The following is a 20,730-nucleotide window of genomic DNA, read 5'->3' as shown; positions in this document are numbered from 1 at the left end:
ATTTTTTATGTAATTTGCAAACTAACTGTTTATCTAGATAGATGGTATGTAGACATTTTCTCTCATTCAGAGGTTGCCTTTGTATTGTGCCGTTACCTCTGATGTGCAGAAGCATCTTTTTTGATGCAATCTCGAACTTAACCTGTTTTTCCTTTTGCTGCCTGTGCTTTTGGTGTCATTTGAGAAATCATTATGGAGACCAATGTCAAGAAGATTTTCCTCTGCCTTTTTTTATTTTTATAGTTTTGGATCTTACTTCCAATTCTTTAATCTATTCTGAGCTAACTTTTAATGTATGGTGAAAAATAAGGATTCCATTTCATTCCTAGGGATGTGGCTATCCAGTTTTCCCAATACTATTTATTCAAGAGACTATTCTTTGTCCACTGTGTATTCTCGATACCAAAGATCATTTGACTGTATATGCATGTTTTGTTTCCCCTCCCTGGGCTCTCTATTTAGTTCCATTAGTCTATCTGTCAATTTTCATGCCAGCACCATACTGTTTTGATTACTGAGGCTTTATAACATATTTTGAAAGCAGGAAGTGTGAAGCATCAAGCTTTGTTCCTGCTCAAGATTACTTTGCCTATTTGGGGTCTTTTGTGGTTCCACACAAATTCTAGGATTTTTTTCTTCTATTTCTGTACAATATGTCTTTAGGATTTTCATAAGGATTGCACTGAACTTGTAGATTGTTTTGGGTTGTATGGACCTTTTGACAACATTAATTCTTCCAATCCATGACTACAGAATATATTTGTATGTGCTATAATTTCTTTCATCAGTGTTTTCAAGTTTCCAATGTTTAAGGTGTCCACATTTTTTTGGTTAGGTTTATTTCTAAGTTTTATATTATTTTTGGAACTATTGTAACTGGGGTTTTTAAAATTTCTTTTTGTTTGTTGTAGGTGTATAGAAATGCAAGAGATATTTGTATGTTGATTTTTGTATCGTAGAACTTTACTGAATTCATTAAGAGGTTAGATCTTTTGTTGTAATCTTGAAACACAAACAAAACCCAAGAGAACACAAGGAAACTTTGGGAGGTGATGGATAGGTTTATCACCTTGATTGTGGTGATGGTAGCATGAGTATATGCATGTGACTGAACTCACCAAATTGTATCGATTAATCATGTGCAGGTTTTTTTTTTTTGTATACTATTTATACCTCAAATAAATCTGGAACAAGAAACAAACTAAATCATAAAGATACATGTTAGGTATTATCATTTGCCATGTAGATCATGTCCTTGGTTTGTACTTGGAGCAGAATTAGATGTGATATCTTTATAAGGAAATACATAAACTTGATTATACTACCCACGCACTTTAAACTGTGTTTAAAAAGGAAAACAAAACTACAAGTTTTTTCAGGTTAAACACGTCTTTTGGACCAAGAAACAAAATGAAACAAAACGGCAGTAATTTTATCCAGCCACTAGATGACACTGCAGCTTGCGAATGCCCATAACATTGGGGGAATTGGGCGTTCCTTCAGGGTAGAGGAGATTCTTGAAACACAACTTATTTTATTTCTTTCCTTTATTGACGTATAGTTGATGCACAAAGTTACATTAGTTTTGGGTGTACAACATAGTGATTTGACAACTCAATACGTTATGCTCTGCTCACCACAAGTGTAGCTACCATCTGTCACCACGCAGTGCTAGCACAATACCGTTGACTGCATTCCCTGTGCGGCGCCTTCCATCCTGGTGACTTGTCCATTCCGTAACTGGAAGCCGGTAGCCCCCACTATCCTTCACCTGTTTTGCCCACCCCACCATCCCCTCTCTTCCGCAACCATCAGTTGGTTTTCTGTATTTATGGGTCTGTTTCAAAGCAAATTAATTGTTCATATTTATGAATGGTCACCAGAAAATAGAGTTGGACTTTAAATAATAAGATTACTACTTTAATGATACCATATTTAAGCTTATTTAAAATATAAATTTTTCTTATACAATACCTTGAAACTATAAAGAAACATAAAGAAGAAATGTTATCTTTACTCCTATTCCTCAGGGAAAAGCATGGTGTTTACGTTTGTAATTTTCTCTCTTTAAGCATATAAAAACTCAAAGCATATGTATTTCTTTTTATTTTATTTTATTTTATTTTTATTTATTTTTTTTATTTTTTTTTAAGCATATGTATTTCTATTTAATATTTGAAAGGATGGAGACTTACTGGCTGTATTATTTTGCCTGGCTTAATAATAGTGTGCATATTCCCCCATATACCTAAATATTCTCTTTTATTGTTATCTTTCATTGTTGTCATATTATTTCATCATGTGGTAGAATCATACTTACTTAACCAAATCTTTAATTTTGGACCATTAAGTGATTTCCAATTTATCACCAGTAAAAATAACTCTTTAATAAACATTTTTGTGGTTATGTCTTGAACATCAGAGATTATTCCTTGAAAGTCCTCCATCCTCCTCCCAAAATTGTCACATCAAAAGAAACATGGAATCTTTTTAGGGTTTTTGATAAGTATTTAAAAACTGTATTCCAAAGGTTTCTCTAGAATTTTATTAGCATTTTAATCTCAGCTATGATAGATTTTCATGTATTAAAATCTAGTCAAAATTATGAAAATTAGGAACAAGATTAGAAAGAAAATTTCTGTATTACTATCACAAAAACTTTGAATCAAATCAATATTCATTGTAGGATCTAATATTTCAATAGCATTCAATCATTTTAAAAATGTTTCTAATTTTATTGAATCCCTATATTTATGTGAAATAACCAGTTGAACTGTTACCTTTTTCAGAGGAGGGAATTGCCATTATATTGTAAAAGCCAAATAAAATACAGGTAACTGGTAGTTACCTTCACTACATATTAACATAATTATCTAAGGTGAATATAGCCTAAAATTCAACATTTTAAAAATTAGCCAAAGCTTGAACATAGGAGCAAATCAAGTGATATATCTGGAATATCCTTCCACAGCACACTACACCTTTCCTACTATATACTTCATCACTACCATAATGTAATTGTTTACTTTATTGTTTGTTTTACAAATAGCCTCTTCAAAAAGAAAGACAAGGCTATGTAGAAATACACATATTATGTAAAAATGCTGCTTTATGCCAATACTAGAAATTTAATGACATAATGTTCCCATTTATAACAATCATCACTAAAAGTTAACATGTCACTTTGAGCCAGGTTCTATTCTAAGTTCATTTCCATATATTAACTAATTTAATTTCTACCCAATTTTGAGTAAATTTCTAACTAATGCTAACTAAAACAGCTGGGCAAATAGGGAATGGCAGAGATAAAACAGGCAATATTTCTCTTGTTTTCCGGCCTTTAGCGACACTTTCCACTTACACATTTCATAACACATGAATCACAAGACATTGCTTTCTAATGTGACTCAGGAGCACATTATTGTCATTCATGATAGGATACTAGAGTCTGAAGGCCATTTGTTTCATGTTACAGCTGTGGGAATTGAAGGACATGGAGATGAGGAAACCTCTATATTTTTTATCACTAAGCAATACCTGGAATCAACATTTCTTTTCAATATGCCATACTAATGATAATAATATAGAGGTATAGAATAGCATTCAGAGAAGCATTTGGAAAAGAATAATGTGAAATATACTTTAGCTTTCAGAGAAGAATATTGTGAAACACATTCATAAAACAATTGTGAAGGGAACCGAATTTTTCCTGACTGAAGTTCTTTTTTTTTTTTTTTAATTTTTATTTATTTATGATAGTCACACACAGAGAGAGAGAGAGAGAGAGAGAGAGAGAGAGGCAGAGACACAGGCAGAGGGAGAAGCAGGCTCCATGCACCGGGAGCCCGACGTGGGATTCGATTCCGAGTCTCCAGGATTGCGCCCTGGGCCAAAGGCAGGCGCTAAACCGCTGCACCACCCAGGGATCCCCTGACTGAAGTTCTAGAGATTAATGTAGCACCTTGTTTCTTCGTCATGGATTACTTTGTGTAAATAGCTAAAATAAGTCTGGCACTTCAGAATTGAACAAGATGCTTTCAGAGCATCAGTTATGAGGACCTGTTATTTTTTTATTGGAAAGAAGATGAGCTTTATAAACACAACCTCTCGGGATCCCTGTGTGGCGCAGCGGTTTGGCGCCTGCCTTTGGCCCAGGGCGCGATCCTGGAGACCCAGGATCAAATCCCACGTCAGGCTCCCGGTGTATGGAGCCTGCTTCTCCCTCTGCCTGTGTCTCTGCCTCTCTCTCTCTCACTGTTTGCCTATCATAAATAAATTTAAAAAAATTAAAAAAAAAAAAAAGGTTGTTTTAAAAAAAAAAATATAAACACAACCTCTCAAAATGCATGTAGGTGGCTCCTAGTTTCTCTATGCCTCTTTAGTATAAGGGGGGTGAATCATTACACAAAGGAAGAAAATAGTAGAGTCAAAAAATTTTTAAATGACATATATTCCTCCCAAGTCAATTAGAATATTTACTAGCATCTGCCATACAGAAAAAAAGTATAGCCCTTTGGAAATACATATGAAAACGATTCAAAAAGCACCAACTAAAACAGTTTTTAACAGTTGTTTGAACATCTTTAAAACAAAGATAAGTTTTTAGTATAGATAAGTTTAAAAAATGTTATAGTATTCTGTTTTCTGATTTCTAGTGTGATATGTAATTTTTAGTGTATTTTGAAGGAATGAACACTTCTTAGAAACCATTTTGTTGATTCTTTTATTTTAACACACATAAAATCAGCTTATAATGGCACTGAATACAAAAGACAGAGAAACACTATTGCACTCAGAAAATACTTCATAAGAAGCATTGCACATGATAGAATTGATTGAAAAAGGTACACATTGATAGTCAGATAAGACTATTATTACTCCAAGTTTGAACAGAAGTTTTCCTGACAGGAATTTACAACATCACATATTGCACATTTTCAAATATTTTTATCTGTTTCACAAATATTCCTTACATCTTTTGCTTTTGTCTGTATCTCCGTAAAATGCTACATAAAGAAGCACTAAATGTCCATGCTACCAGTTAAACTTTTTAATGTTTACATTCGGTTTTTAATATCACCATTTAACATCTTCAAATAGTGCAAATACACACTCAGTTTTGGTAGTCATTCAACAATAAATAATACCTTTAAGCCTAGTTATTTTATTATTTCTAAGTTCTATGAAATATAAAGTGCATCTTCTCCTTGGATGTAATGAGCAGTAAACCTGTGACTTTTTCAGCTCCTGGCAGGAGTGTTCCACAATGCAGATATTCCCGGAACTTCTCTTCCTTTTTTCCCATAGTCTTGTTTTGAAGGTTTCCGAAATAAGACATAATTTTTTCACAAAGTCTTTGTGGAAAATATCTGACCATAGAGCGACATCCGTCAACACAAATTTCTTTGAGTTCCATATTATAATAGTCTGTAAGCAAATATGTTTCCTCCTTATTTGGAGGATTTGCTACATATCCAGTGTAAATTATTTTCACACGCTGTACTGCTGACCTCTGTACTATTCATAAATGTACAGTTCTCAAATCCAGTAAGGTTGAGCCTGTCAGACAATAAATAAATTTAGAGTTCTTTTCTGTTCATCATTTCCATTCAGTTACATTAGAATGAACTTTGCAATGGTAGCCTCTGAAGTTTTGCTTAGTAAGTGATCATGAAACAAGTCAGCTGGTCATGAAACAAGTCAGCTGGTCAAGTAACCATAAACTAATTTGTCGATACTACTAATCAGTAGGTGAGAATGGAAAGAAAGGATATGTGGAAGGAAGATACAAATCTAAGGGAAAGAGTTCCATTTATCTGGTTGGCATACCACCAGAGGAGTGACTCTTGGGTTACTTCTGAGTTAACAAACCCCTGGAGAAACAATTTTCGGAAAGTATACACAATCAATCATCATACATACAATTTTAGAGGGCTTACAGCTCCTGAAGCCAATTTACTTGTATAGTACCATAAGACACATATTAAAAATTTCTTTTCTAGCAACTTGAATTTATTTTCCATATCAGTAATTATTATAAAACTATTTAGATAGCTAGAAATTTATTCAATACTGAGTTTTCAGGTGGTAAGGTTAACACTAAATTTAAGGATATAAAATATCCTTCAAATGTTAAAATGTAAATCGATTACAGGTAATAAAATTAAAGTCAACATTTCCCATTTTGGGACAAGCTTTCTATTAGGTTCATAGAAGCTTCTAATTTGCTATTAGATATTTTATGCTGCATCCCTGTGGGGATGAGAACTGGGAAAGAGTAAAAGGGAATTTTTCTAAAAAATCAGCCTCTCAGGAGAAATATATATGAGATTGGAAATGTTGGATTTTTCTTTTTGCATCATAATAACTATTTCTGGAATATTTCTGAAACTATTATTCACACTAAAATGTGCTGAGATAAAATTACTAGAAGCATTTATTGTATGACTTCCAAGTAGATAAAAAGAAAAAAAATGGCAATATCAAAACCCTTCTTTAAAGAATTTGAAAGACCATAAGCATACAAAACAGATTGATAAAGCTCTGCTCATCAAGGGCACAACCATCATATACAACAGTGCTTTGAAAGGAAAATGGCTTCCCTGAACTGTCATTCTGGGGAAGATAAAGACACATCTTGAAACTTACCAGTTGCTAAATTCTCTGCCATTTGACCATTTCCATGTCTGACCATCTTCATTTTTCAGAGCAATCCAATGTTTAACTCTACCCACATATCGTTTTAAAAAGATCTTGAGGAAAGCACAAAGGAGATGCATGTTAAACAACCCTTCTGCGTGAGTATATAATTAATTATATTATATTATAAATAATTTATATATTAATTATATAAATCAATCCTGTTTCTCAGAAGCTGCAGTTTAAGAAATGATAGCTAAGCTGATCACTTATTAGCTCTATTTAGGAGCAGTTCATTTGGATTTTTGGCCTTTGATGTTAAATGATCAAATCAAATTTACAAGATTAAATTGAACCCTGATTGTGACCTCAGACTGATCATATGGCTTTTTGTGACTAAATTTTCCTGCAAGGGAGATAGGCATAATGTCTTAACTCAGAAGGAAACAGAAAGAAATCACAGATTATCTATATTAAAAAATAGCAATATTTTTATGAAATTGTTTTGGAATACTATCTTACCATGTCCTTTTCAGAATCAATGAACGCAAGAGTAGCACCCTGTTTGTAGCAAAATTTTTGGGCCAGTGTCCAGTTCTTCATTTCAGTAGAAATAAAATAGCATTTCCTCTGGTATCCAATCCAATCATCAGAGCATGAAGAAACACGGCTATTTGATGGCACTAGGGATATATCTGGATCTGGACAATTGTACTGGCCCACTGTGAACAGGAAAGTGATTTGTTTTAGTAACAAAAGAAACTAAATACACACAGTGTGCAAATTAGTTCAGGGGATGCTGTGCAGTGTTAGGTGACAATGCCAAGGATGAAAGATAAGGAGCAAATTCTGAGAAGAGCAAGAAGGCAGGTTCTCACCTTATCTAATTTCTTATTGTGCCTAATCATTATTGTTAGGATATAAGAAATAAGAGGGAATTTCTTGGGCCATTATATCAGAAAGAGATGGGGAAATAGAAAATCTTTCAAGTAGTCTTTGGACTAGACAGGGGACAGAGCATTATAAATTCAAATGCAAGCAGTATAACACTATATTGGGAGATAAAGGACAGAATAATTTGCAGGGAAGTAATTCAGAATATGGAAAGATCTCTGGCTGAAGATGTTTTATAAAATCATAAAATTTCATGTTTTTAAACACAAATATATCTTGGTATTGCTGTATGTTTTGAAAAACATATCATAATCAACTCTTTGGGAGATTCTAGATATATTTTAAATTATTCATAACCACCATTTGTGGCCTTGGAGATAAAAGACAAAAGACTAATCAAATCCTGATTAATCTATAGCTTAGATAATATTTTTTTTTCTGTTAACAATGAATGAGAAGCCCACATTTTTCCCCTAACTAAATGATTATTTATTTAGAATCCAAATCAGCCCCTTTCATTTCAGAGTATAAAATCTGCTCAAATGTAATTTTCTTCTACAATAATTTATAAAACACAGACATTTTCAATACTTGTAAAGAAGTGCTGGAGAACTCAGAAAAGTACTGCATTGATCATTTAAGGAATATGGAATTATATTTAGTATTTTCAACCATGTATATAAATTGGGATTATTCAAAATTAATCAGAATTTCTCATTAATTAGACCAAGTAATCCCTGTTGATTTCAGCTGGACGTGAATGCTAACAGTAGAGACTAAATGAACTCATGAAGTACAGACTCACCTGATAAAGCAATGAGAGCTATGATTAAAACAGTGATGAGGACCACATTCACAACAGCACATGGGATAGGAACTTGAAGGGATCCTTCATGCTGTGTTGCAAAATGAGGGCTGGCAGCCTGATCTGAAGAGAGAAAGTTGATGATGAATTCAAGCCGACTGTAGAAGTGAGAAAGAGACATTCGATATTCTTCTGAGGCATTTACACTTTAATGCCTCCTTATGTTCTTATATTAAATTTATGTTAATTGCCCCCAAGTATTGAGTGAATTAAGATAGTGAAACAATCCAGAAATAATAATGAGATCATAAAATATCTCCTCAATCCATGCACTTAGCAGCTACAAAAATTCTAAGTATATCATAATTTTATTGTTTGAATCACAAGAACATTTATTAAATATCTGATTATCCTAGAAGACATATAAAATGGGACAACCTAAGCACAATCCTTTAAGCACTCTGTAGGTACTGTTTAAGAGATATGACATATAGGCAATAGATGTGAATAATGAATTAAAAAATACTGAATTGATTTATAAATAGCTACAACTAGCATGACAGAAAATTTTTAAAAAGATTGATTTTTTTGGTAAAGTTGTTACAGATATGAAGCAATTGAAATTTTCATATACTACTCATGGGAGAGTAAAATAGAAAAATAATTTTGAAAAGCCTTTTTTATACAATTAAATATATACCTATCCCATGTTCCAGCGATTTGACTTGTATAAAACAAGAATGTTCATAGCAGCTTTATTCTTAAGACACAAATCTTAGACATAACCCACATATCCACCAACAAGAATAAGGACAAATTATGGTAATCTGAACGCTGTTTAGCAATTAAGAAAACTAATAAATGCAACAAAATGCATGAATCTCAAAAAAAAAAGTTGAGTAAAGAAAATGCAGCTACACCATATGCTATATATTTCCATTTATATGACATTCAAGAATAGCCGAAAAACAAGTGAAATTCGTCAGACTGAGAAAGGCAAATAAATACCATATGATTTCATTCACATGTGGAATCTAAAAACAAAAACAATGAAGGAACAAACAACAAACAGAATCAGACCTACAAATACAGAGAACAAAATGATTGTTGTCACAGGGGAGGAGGATGGGAGTATGGGTGAAGGGGGATGGAAGACACAGGCTTCCCGTTACGGAATGAATAAATCACAGGGATGAAAGGCATTGCATAGGGATTATAGTCAGTGATACTATAGTAGTGTTGTAAGATGACAGTAGTGACACTTGTGGTGAGCATAGCATAACATAAAGGGATGTAGCATTTCTATGTTGTACACCTGAAAATATTGTAACTATATGTGTTAACAATACTCAAAAAAAAAAAAGAGAAAGAATATTTGAACTAAACTATGGTGACAGAAATCAGAAAAGTAATTGCTTTTAAGTGTGTAGGAAAAGTAATTTGACCAGAAAGAAACACGGGGAACTTTCAAAATTTCAAATGTTGATTGGAGTTCTTATAATTCATTAAACTGCATACTTATGATTTATGCATCCATTATATGTAATTATACCTCAATTAAAAATGATATATGAATGAAAAGTTAAATATTTGAATTTTTCAAGAGAAGTTAAAATGATAGAAGAAATATAACAATATTAAACAACAAATGTTAGGAGAAAGTTATTTCATTTACCTTCCATATAATGCTGAAACAAAGTAAAAATTTGATTTCACCAATAAGAAATATTTTTTGTGGAATATGAATATGATGTAATGATGATTCTTAGTTTATAAAAAACTAGAAGAATACCTGTTTTAGAATACAAATAAATAATGGTGAAGGAGAGAAGGGGATTTTGTGACCAGTCTGAATTTGATTTTTGTTAGGATGAGCTCTCAAGATTTTTAAAAATTTGTCCTCACAAGACATATATAGTTCCTTATTATGTTCTCAAAAATTGAAATGTAAAAGGCCATGAATGATATTAGGATTTACCATGCAAAATGGCCTCAAATGCAAACATATTCTTATATTTCTGTTCCTTGAAATATTTCTCTAAAGTTAAACTGAACAAAGAGAGCGCAAAAAATTGCACTGTTTACTGGTTATCAAATCAGTTTTTGCTTCTAGGAATTGTTTTTCCCAGCCTAGGTCTGCATTCTGGTTTTGCAAGAGAAGACTTTACTTTGCTTCTGGACAGTTCTTTTTCTTGCAGCTTCTCAAAGCAAACCTTCCTTTTCTCACCAGTATACAACTATCACCGGAAGCAGCCCTTTGTAGATAGTGTAGCAAGTTCAGAGCTGTCTGTCTAGTTTCACTTCTCTCCATGTGAGGGTCAATCATGCTGCTTAGACTCAGTGCAGTACCAGTTCTATTTCCTCAGCAAACACTAACTCATCCAGATAGTTCATGGACTCAGAGCCACCTCAGTCTATTGGTTTACCCAGTGGGCAAACTGGAGATGATTCTCAGACTGTACATTTGTTTTCCATTAGTGAGGGCTATTGTTACTCACAGTTTGAAATATCACCTAGGTGACAAAACACTCCCCCAACAGCATACTTCCGCTCTGATTATGGGCCTTGTTCATTACTGAAGAAACTGAAAATAAATCCACAATTATATATTGAGTCATCCAAAGGTGATGCCCAAGGATTGTTTATACTAATAAAGCAACCACAAGGGCAGCATAAACTAAACATTCAACAGAATATTGGATGAGCTCAGAAAAAGTTGAGGATTACTGAATTAGGTCCTTCTTCTTTTAACTATGCTTTTTACTTATTGAGTAGTTTTATTATTATATACATTTCTTCTTTTCAGCAGCTCAACTGGGCCATAGAAGTATGGTTACCTAGCTACCAGAAATCTGTGCGGCTTGCACTTGTTATCCACGCTAGATTTTGTGTTCTTAGGTGAAAGATGGCTTTATCAGAAAAGATTGATGTCTTTTTAGCATAAACCAGTCTAATGGAAAGACACTCAGAAAACAATTCCTTCCTCCAGATTGTTCAGCTCTGCTGTTCATAACATATCCCTTTATCACTGGATAACTTTGCTTATAAGTAAACTGTCTCTCCTATATACTAGTGTTTTGGAATACCTCAATTAGAGCAGAAGATTAATAAATGGAACAAATCAAGAAAACCTCACAGAAGCACCTTATAGGAAAAACAATGGGAGCATTCAAGTAATAGGAAATAAGTCTGTGGACAGAACAGACGAATAGAAGAGAGAAAAGGTAAATAGCTAAGATGATCATATTTTGATGAATTTTGATGAAAACAAAAGAAAGGAAGAACCATGTATGATTCTCGTAGAATTTGAAGCCAGTGATTTAAAGGGTGAAATGGAATGATGAAATGAAAAGTTCCGTGGAGAGTACAGAAGCAGAAGTTTGTACTTTCAATAATTTTTCATGACATTCTCCTCAGAAATTACCTCTGAACTGGTAAATGTTCAGATATGCGTATGGCTATTCTCTCAAAAATTGGAAGCAATTTTCATTCTCGGCAACTGGAGGATGCTGTCATGAGAACACAAGATGAAGCAAACAGAAAGCATTCAGAGACACAAGGTGAAGGCAGTAAAGAATGTAATTGGTTGTGGGGAAAACAGAATTGTTCTAAAAAGAGGCAAATGCTTTCTGGAGCATGTACGGATGGATACGGAAAATGGCGGCGAATGCACTGGGCCAGTGCAGGGAGTTTTCTAATTAAATCTGAAGAATTGATGTGATATAAACTGAAACAAAGAAAGAGATCTCTAAAGATCTTCAGAAATCCATATTTGTGGCTTCCTCTCATGTCTCAGGTATCCTATCTTTTCATAGATAGGTATTTACTTATCCCCATATTCTCCTTCACCTGCACTAAAGTAAAATGTAATCAAGTGTTTCTAAAGACAAAGACTTATTTTTTAAACTACTGTTATATATCAGATGATAGATAGATGGAAGACAGATAGATAGTTGAAAGAGAAAGAGAGAGAGAGTGGAGCAGGGCGGCGGGGGTGCGGGGGGAGAGCGCTTTGTTACCAGTATACAACAAATAGGGTCTGACTTACTTTGTTGTCCTTTCTCCGGATGCAAGGAGCTATTCTCTGTTATGCAACCATCTTCAGAATTCATCATTGTTCTAGTCAAGATTCCCTGGTTAATCCCAGGTCAAGCCAATCTACAGCAAAAGTCTCTGCTGGAGCTCTTGTTCAGTCTCTGACTCTGTGAGATAGCTCAGCATTTATATTCAGTTATATTGTCTCCACCCCCTTCCTCTTGCCTCCTAACCACTCAACTACATCAGTTCTCTTTAATGTATGCTCCATCGGCCCAATTTACAATGTGTTATTGTGGTAAGCTGTGGGTTTTCCCTGTTGTCTGAAATGTGCTTTCTCACAACTGTACATGTAGAATGAAGAGACAAGCTGGATTTTCCCAGAATCTGAGGCATCTATATCTAAATTTGTGAAAAACACAAATAGTTTAGAAGGCAGCATAATTACATAAAGAATTAAAAGTTAAGGATTCCTATCCTTTGAGGTGTAAGTAATTGGAGAATAATATTTCCCTTGAAATCTCACTCATTTTTAAAATTATCAACTAATATTTATTGAGCATGCACTGTGGACATGACACTGCTTGGTGCTAGAGGACTTTTTTAAAAAGATTTTTATTTGTATATTTGAGAGAGAGAGAGAGAGTGAAGAGGAGGAGAGGGAGAAGCAGGATCCCTGCTGAGCAGGGACCCCCCCCCCCCCCATCTGGGGCTCAGTCCCAGGACTCTGAGATCATGAACTGAGCAGAAGTAAGACACTTAACTAACTAAGCCAACTGGGTGCCCCAAGGGGCTTGAAGATTTATTGTTAAACAGGAATTTTAAGATCTCTGTCCTCATGAATCTTTCTCCACTCTGGAAGAATTTTATTTAGGAATCTAAAAATTGGCTGCCAGAAGGGTATCATTCAACATTTCCCTGGGGAGTAGTTCTTTTAAGGTATCATTTAGCACATACTTGCTTCAAGGAAATAGAAACCTTGTGGTCTGGAACTTCCTTTCTATGTTCTAAAATTGTTTATCTTAAATTATCTGTTTCATTTATCTCCTGTCAATTTTTTGGTCATATTTTACTGTCATTTAGATTTCCCTTATTTCCTCTAATGTTTTATTTACTCTAAATTTCCCCTATATTAGATATTGATTTTCCTGTGTCTCTGAGGTGTCAGACATTTGGAGTATGGTTATTATAAAAAATATATCACCATGGTATCAATACTATCCCGCTGAGCTATGAAGGCAGAATTTCTGTGTGTGGTGATTTAAGGAGGGGAGTGAAACACCACTCTAGTTACCCATCTTGCTGCCAGAATTTTTATCATTAATATCACTTTTATAGAGACAACGTGCTTTCAGAGTAAAGCCTTTGTGGAAGTGTTATCTCTAGGTGGGTTGGGAACTATAATCTGCTGTAGCTTAGTTGGGCCATCATATTTACTTATTAAGTTCAGACATGAAGAGGGACATGTTGGTTTTAAGGGCCTTCTTCACTTCTGCTCCATTTTTTTCAGTCATTTTTCCTATGTTTTCCACATAACAGCAAAAAGGGGTGTTTTATAATTACATCATATCACTTTGGTGAGATGTTCATCTCCTCCCCCTTAAAAATTTCTTATCAAAATTACCATAAAATCCAGAGACCTTCTGATAGTTGAGAAGGTCCATGATCTGGCCCCTAGCTGCCTCTTCTGCCATTTTCCCTATTAGTCCCTATCCTCTCCAGTGATAACCTCTGCTATATCACAAAAATGACAAGCTTACTCCCATTACAGAATCTTTGCATTTTCTCTAAAATGCTCTTCTTCCATCTACTTGCAAGTCTTGTTCTCATTTTATTCACTTCAACTCATTTTATTCAGTATTCAACTGTGATCTACCCAGAAAGGTCTTCACTAACCTTCTATGTGTAAACAGAACCTCATGCTCTATGCCACCATATGCCTTTGTCTTTCTTTATATTACTTGGTGATATCTAATATCATACCATTGTTCATCATCTACTTTCCTTACTAGACTTTAAGCTGTGTGGGGGAAAGAACTTCTTCTGGCTTGTCTCTTCTGTGTTTTGAACACCTGATGTAGTAATTGGAATCTAGTATGTACTCAATACAGACAGTACATACTTGATAAATGCATGAATAAATATATATGAACTAGTGAAAGAATATGTATGAAAAACAGAAAAGTTCTAAGATATAGAGTACTATTCAAGGATGTGTGTGGGATTGTAGTCTGCCCCTGGATAGCAAGTGCATATTTGAATATTGCAGATGAGTGATGGAAGGGTCAAGTTGAGTACTTAAATAGCTGATACTTTTGCTAGTTTCTTTGGAAGAAAGTAACTGAGATCAGATCTCTGTTTATTCTTTTAAACTTGGGAGATCTGGATTAATGTCCACACTCTGATACTAATTACACAGATTCTATTGTGAAAAATGCATGGGATTGAGACAGTGTAGGAAAAGCAAAAGGGACTTAATTCCTATAAAGCCACTGGTCTGAAGCAAAAGTCTGAGATTAAAAGCTTCCGTACTCTTAGCAACAAATACCTCCTTCTGGGAAAACAAATAAATGAGAGATAATAGCTGTTAGGGATTAATGGTTGGGCAAAATTAGAAGTAACAATTTAAAGTCTACTTGCACAAGTATTTCTACCTTCCAGGAAAACCCTAGAAGAATGTTGACCATGCCATACTGTGATTGTCTCATGTTCACTGAAAAGTAATGACCACAAGATAACGACCATTGGACTAAACGGATGCTTCCCCACTCCCAGCCCCTCAACCTTTGGCAGAGAGCCTTTATAAGCCTCACACACTACCCCTTTTGGAAGTGACATTCCTCCTTCTTGTTGCTCCCTTGTATATACGCTATCTCTAATAGACTCTACATGCTTTCTTTGTCTGGAGTTCGGTGCTCATTTCTATGACCTTGAGACTCAAGAACCTGGTCCTGGGGGTATGGTAACAGGATAATAAAATAGCTATAAATCTTCAACAGTATTTGAACTTTTCCAAGTCTGTGGGGTAGAAAGAGAAAGAAAATATCTTTACACACACTGATAATCCTTGCCATGTGTGTTTTCCCCATTCACAGCAGTTTTCAACAGCTCATTGGACTACCATAGAAATCATGGTCCAGTTTTACAACTTACTAATGTGACTTTTCCCTTTTGATGACTCTTGTATTACTGTGAAAATCTAACTTGCTTAGTTGGACACCAACCATTTTTGAAATTCGAATATTCCAGAACAGTTTGCCTGGTTAGCATTATAAAAAAAGTATAGATTTTACAGATAAATAGTCATCTCTCACAATTCTCCCTCTTACTCCCTGTAAGTCAGCTACACTGACCTTTTTCTGTTCCCTGAAAAATTTAAGCTTATCTTAATTTTATGGATTGTGTCCTTGCTCTTGTTCTCTATGCTCTCAGATTTTTCATGTTTGACACTTTCTTTTCTTTTTTTTTTTTTAAGATTTTATTTATTTATTCATGAGAGACACAGAGAGAAAGAGGCAGATACATAGGCAGAGGGAGAAACAGGCTCTGTGCAGGAGCTGATGTGGGACTCGATCCCAGGACCCTGGGATCATGACCTGAGCCAAAGGCAGATGCTCAACCACTGAGCCACCCAGGTGCCCTGACACTTTCTTCTTATTCATATTACCTCACATGTCACCTTATCAATTAGACCTTCCTCAATCCTCTATGTAAATTATCTCCCATTTGCCACAATTTATTACCTCACTCTCTTCTTTTCTTAAACATATTCTCATCTGAAATTTTGTAGCTCATTAGATGTATGTAAATGTATATGTAAGTAGTTTAAAAAATAATCATTATTGGGGCCTTTGGATGGCTTAATTGGTTAAGGTTAAATGTCTGACTATTGATTTTGGTTCAGATCATAGTCTCAGGGTCGGGAGATGGAGCCCCCATTGGGCTCCATGCCCAGTGGGAAGCCTGTTTAAGATTCTCTCCTTCTCCCTCTGCCCCTTTCTGCTCACATTCTCTCTCTCAAGAAATCATCATTATTATTATTTATTTCCCTTACTAGAAAGTAACATCTTTAAGAGCAGGGGCATGGCCAACTTATTCAACAATGAGTCTCTAGTATATAATAGTGCCTAAAACATAGGAGTTCAATAAATATTTATAGGTTAGATACATGACAGAATGTCTTTGGATATCAGCTCAAGCGTTTGTTAACTGTGCCACTTTGGGAAACATACACACCTCCACTGAGCTTTGGCTTTGTTATCTGTAAATTAAAAATATTAGCATCCAACTTATAACGTTTTGTGAAGAAAATATTATAAACTAGAAAATTAGCTACTACGGTGTTTGGTATATATTGGGCATTTAATGAGATATAAAAGAATCAGTTTGACATAAGTCATAAAAAGGGAAAGTTTTTCATTTGATGTCAGAGGTAAAACTGAGAAGTTACAGCATTCTTGCTGATATGGTGTTATGCAACTCTTGGATGCAGACAGAGGAGACTGCCATCTCTTAGGTCCCCCTCTGACAGCACTCATGACACTAAGACATTTCCCTATGCACTCAAGTTTTCTTGCTTCTTCAGCCATAATCAAGAGAGTGAATATTATGTGTATACATTTATATATGTTTATATTTATAAACACATGCATGTATATGTGACATCTATTATATATGCTATGTATGTAATATTTATTATATACACAGGCCATTGGGTACAGAAAATGGTAACAAGATCTTATTTCAAGAAAATAAATATCTGGTAGTGCCTTGATGGCACAGTCAGTTAAGTGTCCAACTCTTGATTTAGGCTCCAGCCATGATCTCAGGGGTCTTGAAATCCAGCCCTGTGTGGCACTCCATGCTCAGCACGGATTCTGCTTGAGATTCTCTCTCTTCCTCTGCCCCTCCTACTCATGTTCTCTCTCTCTCTCTCAAATAAATAAATACACAAATCTTGGTTTAAACAAGAAAAGAAATATCTGTAAACATTATGACATTAATCAAAATCTGTTGCCTTTTTCTGAAATCATTTTTCTCTGTTTTTATGAGAGCAGCGAAAGTATTCTGTTGAAATCAACATTTGTATTGGTTGGAGTTGGCAGCTTCCACAAACATAAGAACCGGTGAAATTACCATGAACATGTCATCAGCAGGCCTTCTAGGCATCCACTGGATCTCCTGCTATTCAAGTCCTTTACAATAACCTGAACTTCACTGAAAAATGAATATTTTCCCACTAATCCTCCTCTGCTTCCGCAATTATTTTTTTTAAGTCTAAGAAATCTGTAAATTTGAAAATGCAATCTAGTGAGATTCATGTAAAGCAGTGAAAAAACCGCGAATAGGATTTGCCCAGCACCGTTCTTTTTTTTTTTTTTTAAGATTTATTTATTTATTCATGAGAGACGCACAGAGAAATAGAGGGAGACAGAGACACAAGCAGAGGGAGAAGCAGACTCCACGCAGGGAGCCCGATGTGGGACTCGATCCTGGGTCTCCAGGACCACACCGTAAGCCCAAGGCGGCGCTAAAACCCAGCACAGTTCTGGTTGACACTTGTGGTCCTGATGTAATTACTAAAAGCATGCTGTTTCACTTGCAAGACTGTCTTACTATATACAATAAATTATATGCTTAGATTACTAATTATTTCTTGTTAAATTAGAGAAAGGTGTCTCTACAGGTGGAATTACAGTAAATAGGACAAAGTAAAGTGTAGAGTCAAAATGCAGCCTGGGAGAGATTTTGGGGTCAGGTTTTTCAGTTGCCCCTCATTCATCTAAATATGGAAGCAGGGCAGCCCGGGTGGCTCAGCGGTTTAGCGCTACCTTCAGTCCAGGGCGTGGTCCTGGAGACCCGGGATCAAGTCCCACATCGGGCTCCCTGCGTGGAGCCTGCTTCTCCCTCTGCCCGTGTCTCTGCCGTTCTCTCTCTCTGTGTCTCTATGAATAAATAAATTTTAAAAATCTTTAAAAAAGAATAAATAAATATGGAAGCAAGCTTTCTGTGTGGATGGATTCAATTCTCTAAAGCAAAGCAAAAGAAGGCTAAACATGAAGAAAACTAAAAAAACAAAACTAGTGCAACTAAACTTTTTTCAACTTCCTTGTAAAATACACATAACAATGTACATATAGCTTTTAATTCTTTTCAGAGATGTTTTACATCTTATTTCATATGTAACATATCAAAAAATTAAAGAATATCTATCCACAGGGCAGAGATTATTAATGGTTCATAGTTCATTTGAGAAAACTGAGACTTAGAGATTAGTCTCTGGACAAATTTGGAAGAAGACACACAGGACACCAGAAGTCAGTTCATGTCTTGGTCATGTTTGACCTTATATGAAGAATCCGGGGCAAGGTCTCAGAAAGGAAATGAAGTAATACGAGCTAGATGCAAAGTGATACAGAGAAGACAGGATATACAGTCCTTGTCAGACAGCAGCTCAGCAGGATGCTTTTAGTAGCACATGTTCACAGGGACCACAAACTTCCGACCTAAGACAATTTCCGGAGACAAAATGTTCATCACTTTTTTTCTGAAACTTCTTTTTTCTTTCAATGGGTGAATTAGGTTTCTGAATGGCTTTTAATCTTGGGAATCAAAACTTCAGCTTTTAATGTTTTGTCTCAAATTAGTATAAATTATGCAAATTAGTAAAATTTATTTTTAAATCACAGGTGCACCTGTGCTTTCTAATTGCTTACTGTAAAGGGTCAATACAGGTAAGCATGAGTAAGTGGGGGAATTTCCAGTTCTAAACACTTTCCAATCTTCTCTCCTCTTTGAATTCACTCTTTGAACTTTCTAACTTTCCTCTTCAGTGGAATATCTCCTAAAAACCAGAAATGAGTTGGTTTGGAAAGTATGAGCTGTTATATTTCTTCTTCCTGACTTGAGACAATGAAGATTAAATACAATGTTCATGTATACATCAACTTGGACTCTGAAAAATTTGACTATTTTTGAAAGCAAAAGATGTAAAAGACTATAACAAGATGAGACATACCTTGGTACTTTACAGAAATTAATCCCAGGCTTCTTACATGTAGGAAACATTTGGGGAGAACATTCTCAAATGCAGAAGTGTGGAAATGGCAAATGTAACATATATAGAAATTTTAGGCAGACAAGTACCCAAGGCACTAAGTGATTTAAAGTGTGTCTATTGGGAGTGCCTGGATGGCTCAGTCATTTGAGTGACTGACTCTTGATTTTGGCTCAGGTTGTGATCTTGGGGTCCTGAGATCAAGACTCAAGTCCCTGCTGAGTGGGAAATCTGCCGGGGATGCTCTTCCTCTGCCCCTACCCCTACTTTTCTCACTCTCAATCTCAAATAAATAAATAAATATTTAAAAAGAAGAAACCACATTAAAAACAATAAACAATAAAATGTATCCATTGTATTTGAATCTTGATAAATACACAATGAATCTAAACAGAACTGCTTATCGTACCTCCTGTTGATCTTTTTGCACCTACTTACACACTGAGAAAAACCTGCAGGTAGAAGACATTCAGGAATTATTACCATTCTTCTGTCCAATCAATTTGAAGTTTAAGACTTTTTTTTCATTATAGAGAGAGGGAGCAGAGAATACAAGTGGGAAGAGGGAGGAAGAGGGGTAAAGGGAGAGGGGGAAGCAGACTCCCTGCTGAGCAGGGAGCCCCATGTGGGGCTTGATACTAGGGTCCTGAGATCATGACCTGGGCCAAAGGCAGATACTTAACTGATTGAGCCACTCAGACACCCCTGAAGTTTAGATGCGTTAAAAAATATTTTTTAAAGGATTTATTTATTTATTTAAGAGAGAGAGAGAGAGAGAGAGAATACATGAGTGGGGGTTGGGGCAGAAGAAGGGGATCTTCAGGCAGACTCTCTGGTGAGTGCGGAGTTCTATTCAGGGCTCAATCTCATGACCAACGAGATCATGACCTGAGCCAAAACCAAGAGTTGGTAGCTTAACTGACTGAGCCACCCAGACACACCTAATGCATTAGAATATTTCTGATGGATTTGATTGGTCTTTGCTAAGGCAAGATATTAGGAAAGAAAAATGGAGCCCCTAAAAGGAAATTTGCCAAAAGTAGGAGAGGTCAAGGCAGACATAAGAAATTGTAATACCATATTATGAATAATTTTAGGCTAGTATACTTGACAATGTAAGTAAAATGAACACATCCCAGACAAGCACCTCTTCTAAAATTGAAACAAGAAGAAATGTTTAAAACAAGGAGAAATTTTTAAAATGTTTAAAATTGATTCCATAACTAAATATATCCTTTTGAGAAAGAAATGAAATAAGAGAACAAACCAACAAAAACTCCATGTCCAGATAATTTAATTT

At 35.2% G+C, this 20,730-nt stretch overlaps 1 protein-coding gene across 1 annotated transcript; it reads right to left on the bottom strand.

Annotated features, from left to right (window-relative positions):
- Window positions 1-4,709: 4,709 nt before the first annotated feature.
- Window positions 4,710-12,551, bottom strand: CD69 (CD69 molecule). The gene is made up of 5 exons (XM_025455035.3): window positions 12,387-12,551; window positions 8,339-8,461; window positions 7,162-7,361; window positions 6,649-6,752; window positions 4,710-5,559 (listed from the first exon to the last, which is right to left on the bottom strand). Exons 1-5 carry the CDS (start codon window positions 12,451-12,453, stop codon window positions 5,451-5,453), a joined length of 603 nt encoding a protein of 200 aa, XP_025310820.3. The 5' UTR covers window positions 12,454-12,551; the 3' UTR covers window positions 4,710-5,450.
- Window positions 12,552-20,730: the final 8,179 nt, after the last annotated feature.

Source organism: Canis lupus, chromosome 27 (assembly GCF_003254725.2).
Source record: "Canis lupus dingo isolate Sandy chromosome 27, ASM325472v2, whole genome shotgun sequence".
Classification (NCBI taxonomy): domain Eukaryota; kingdom Metazoa; phylum Chordata; class Mammalia; order Carnivora; family Canidae; genus Canis; species Canis lupus.
The sequence above is the reverse complement of the archived record's forward strand: the minus strand, read 5'-3'. Positions and strand labels throughout refer to the sequence as shown.

What these genes read in the sequence shown, in the direction of transcription:
- CD69 (XM_025455035.3), bottom strand. Translation starts at nt 12,453, where the DNA reads ATGATGAATTCTGAAGATGGTTGCATAACAGAGAATAGCTCCTTGCAT. An exon ending in TCCGGAGAAAGGACAACAAA is followed by an intron (nt 8,462 to 12,386) that starts GTAAGTCAGACC and finishes TTCTCTCTTCAG; the next exon opens with ATCAGGCTGCCAGCCCTCAT. An exon ending in AGCTCTCATTGCTTTATCAG is followed by an intron (nt 7,362 to 8,338) that starts GTGAGTCTGTAC and finishes TCCTGTTCACAG; the next exon opens with TGGGCCAGTACAATTGTCCA.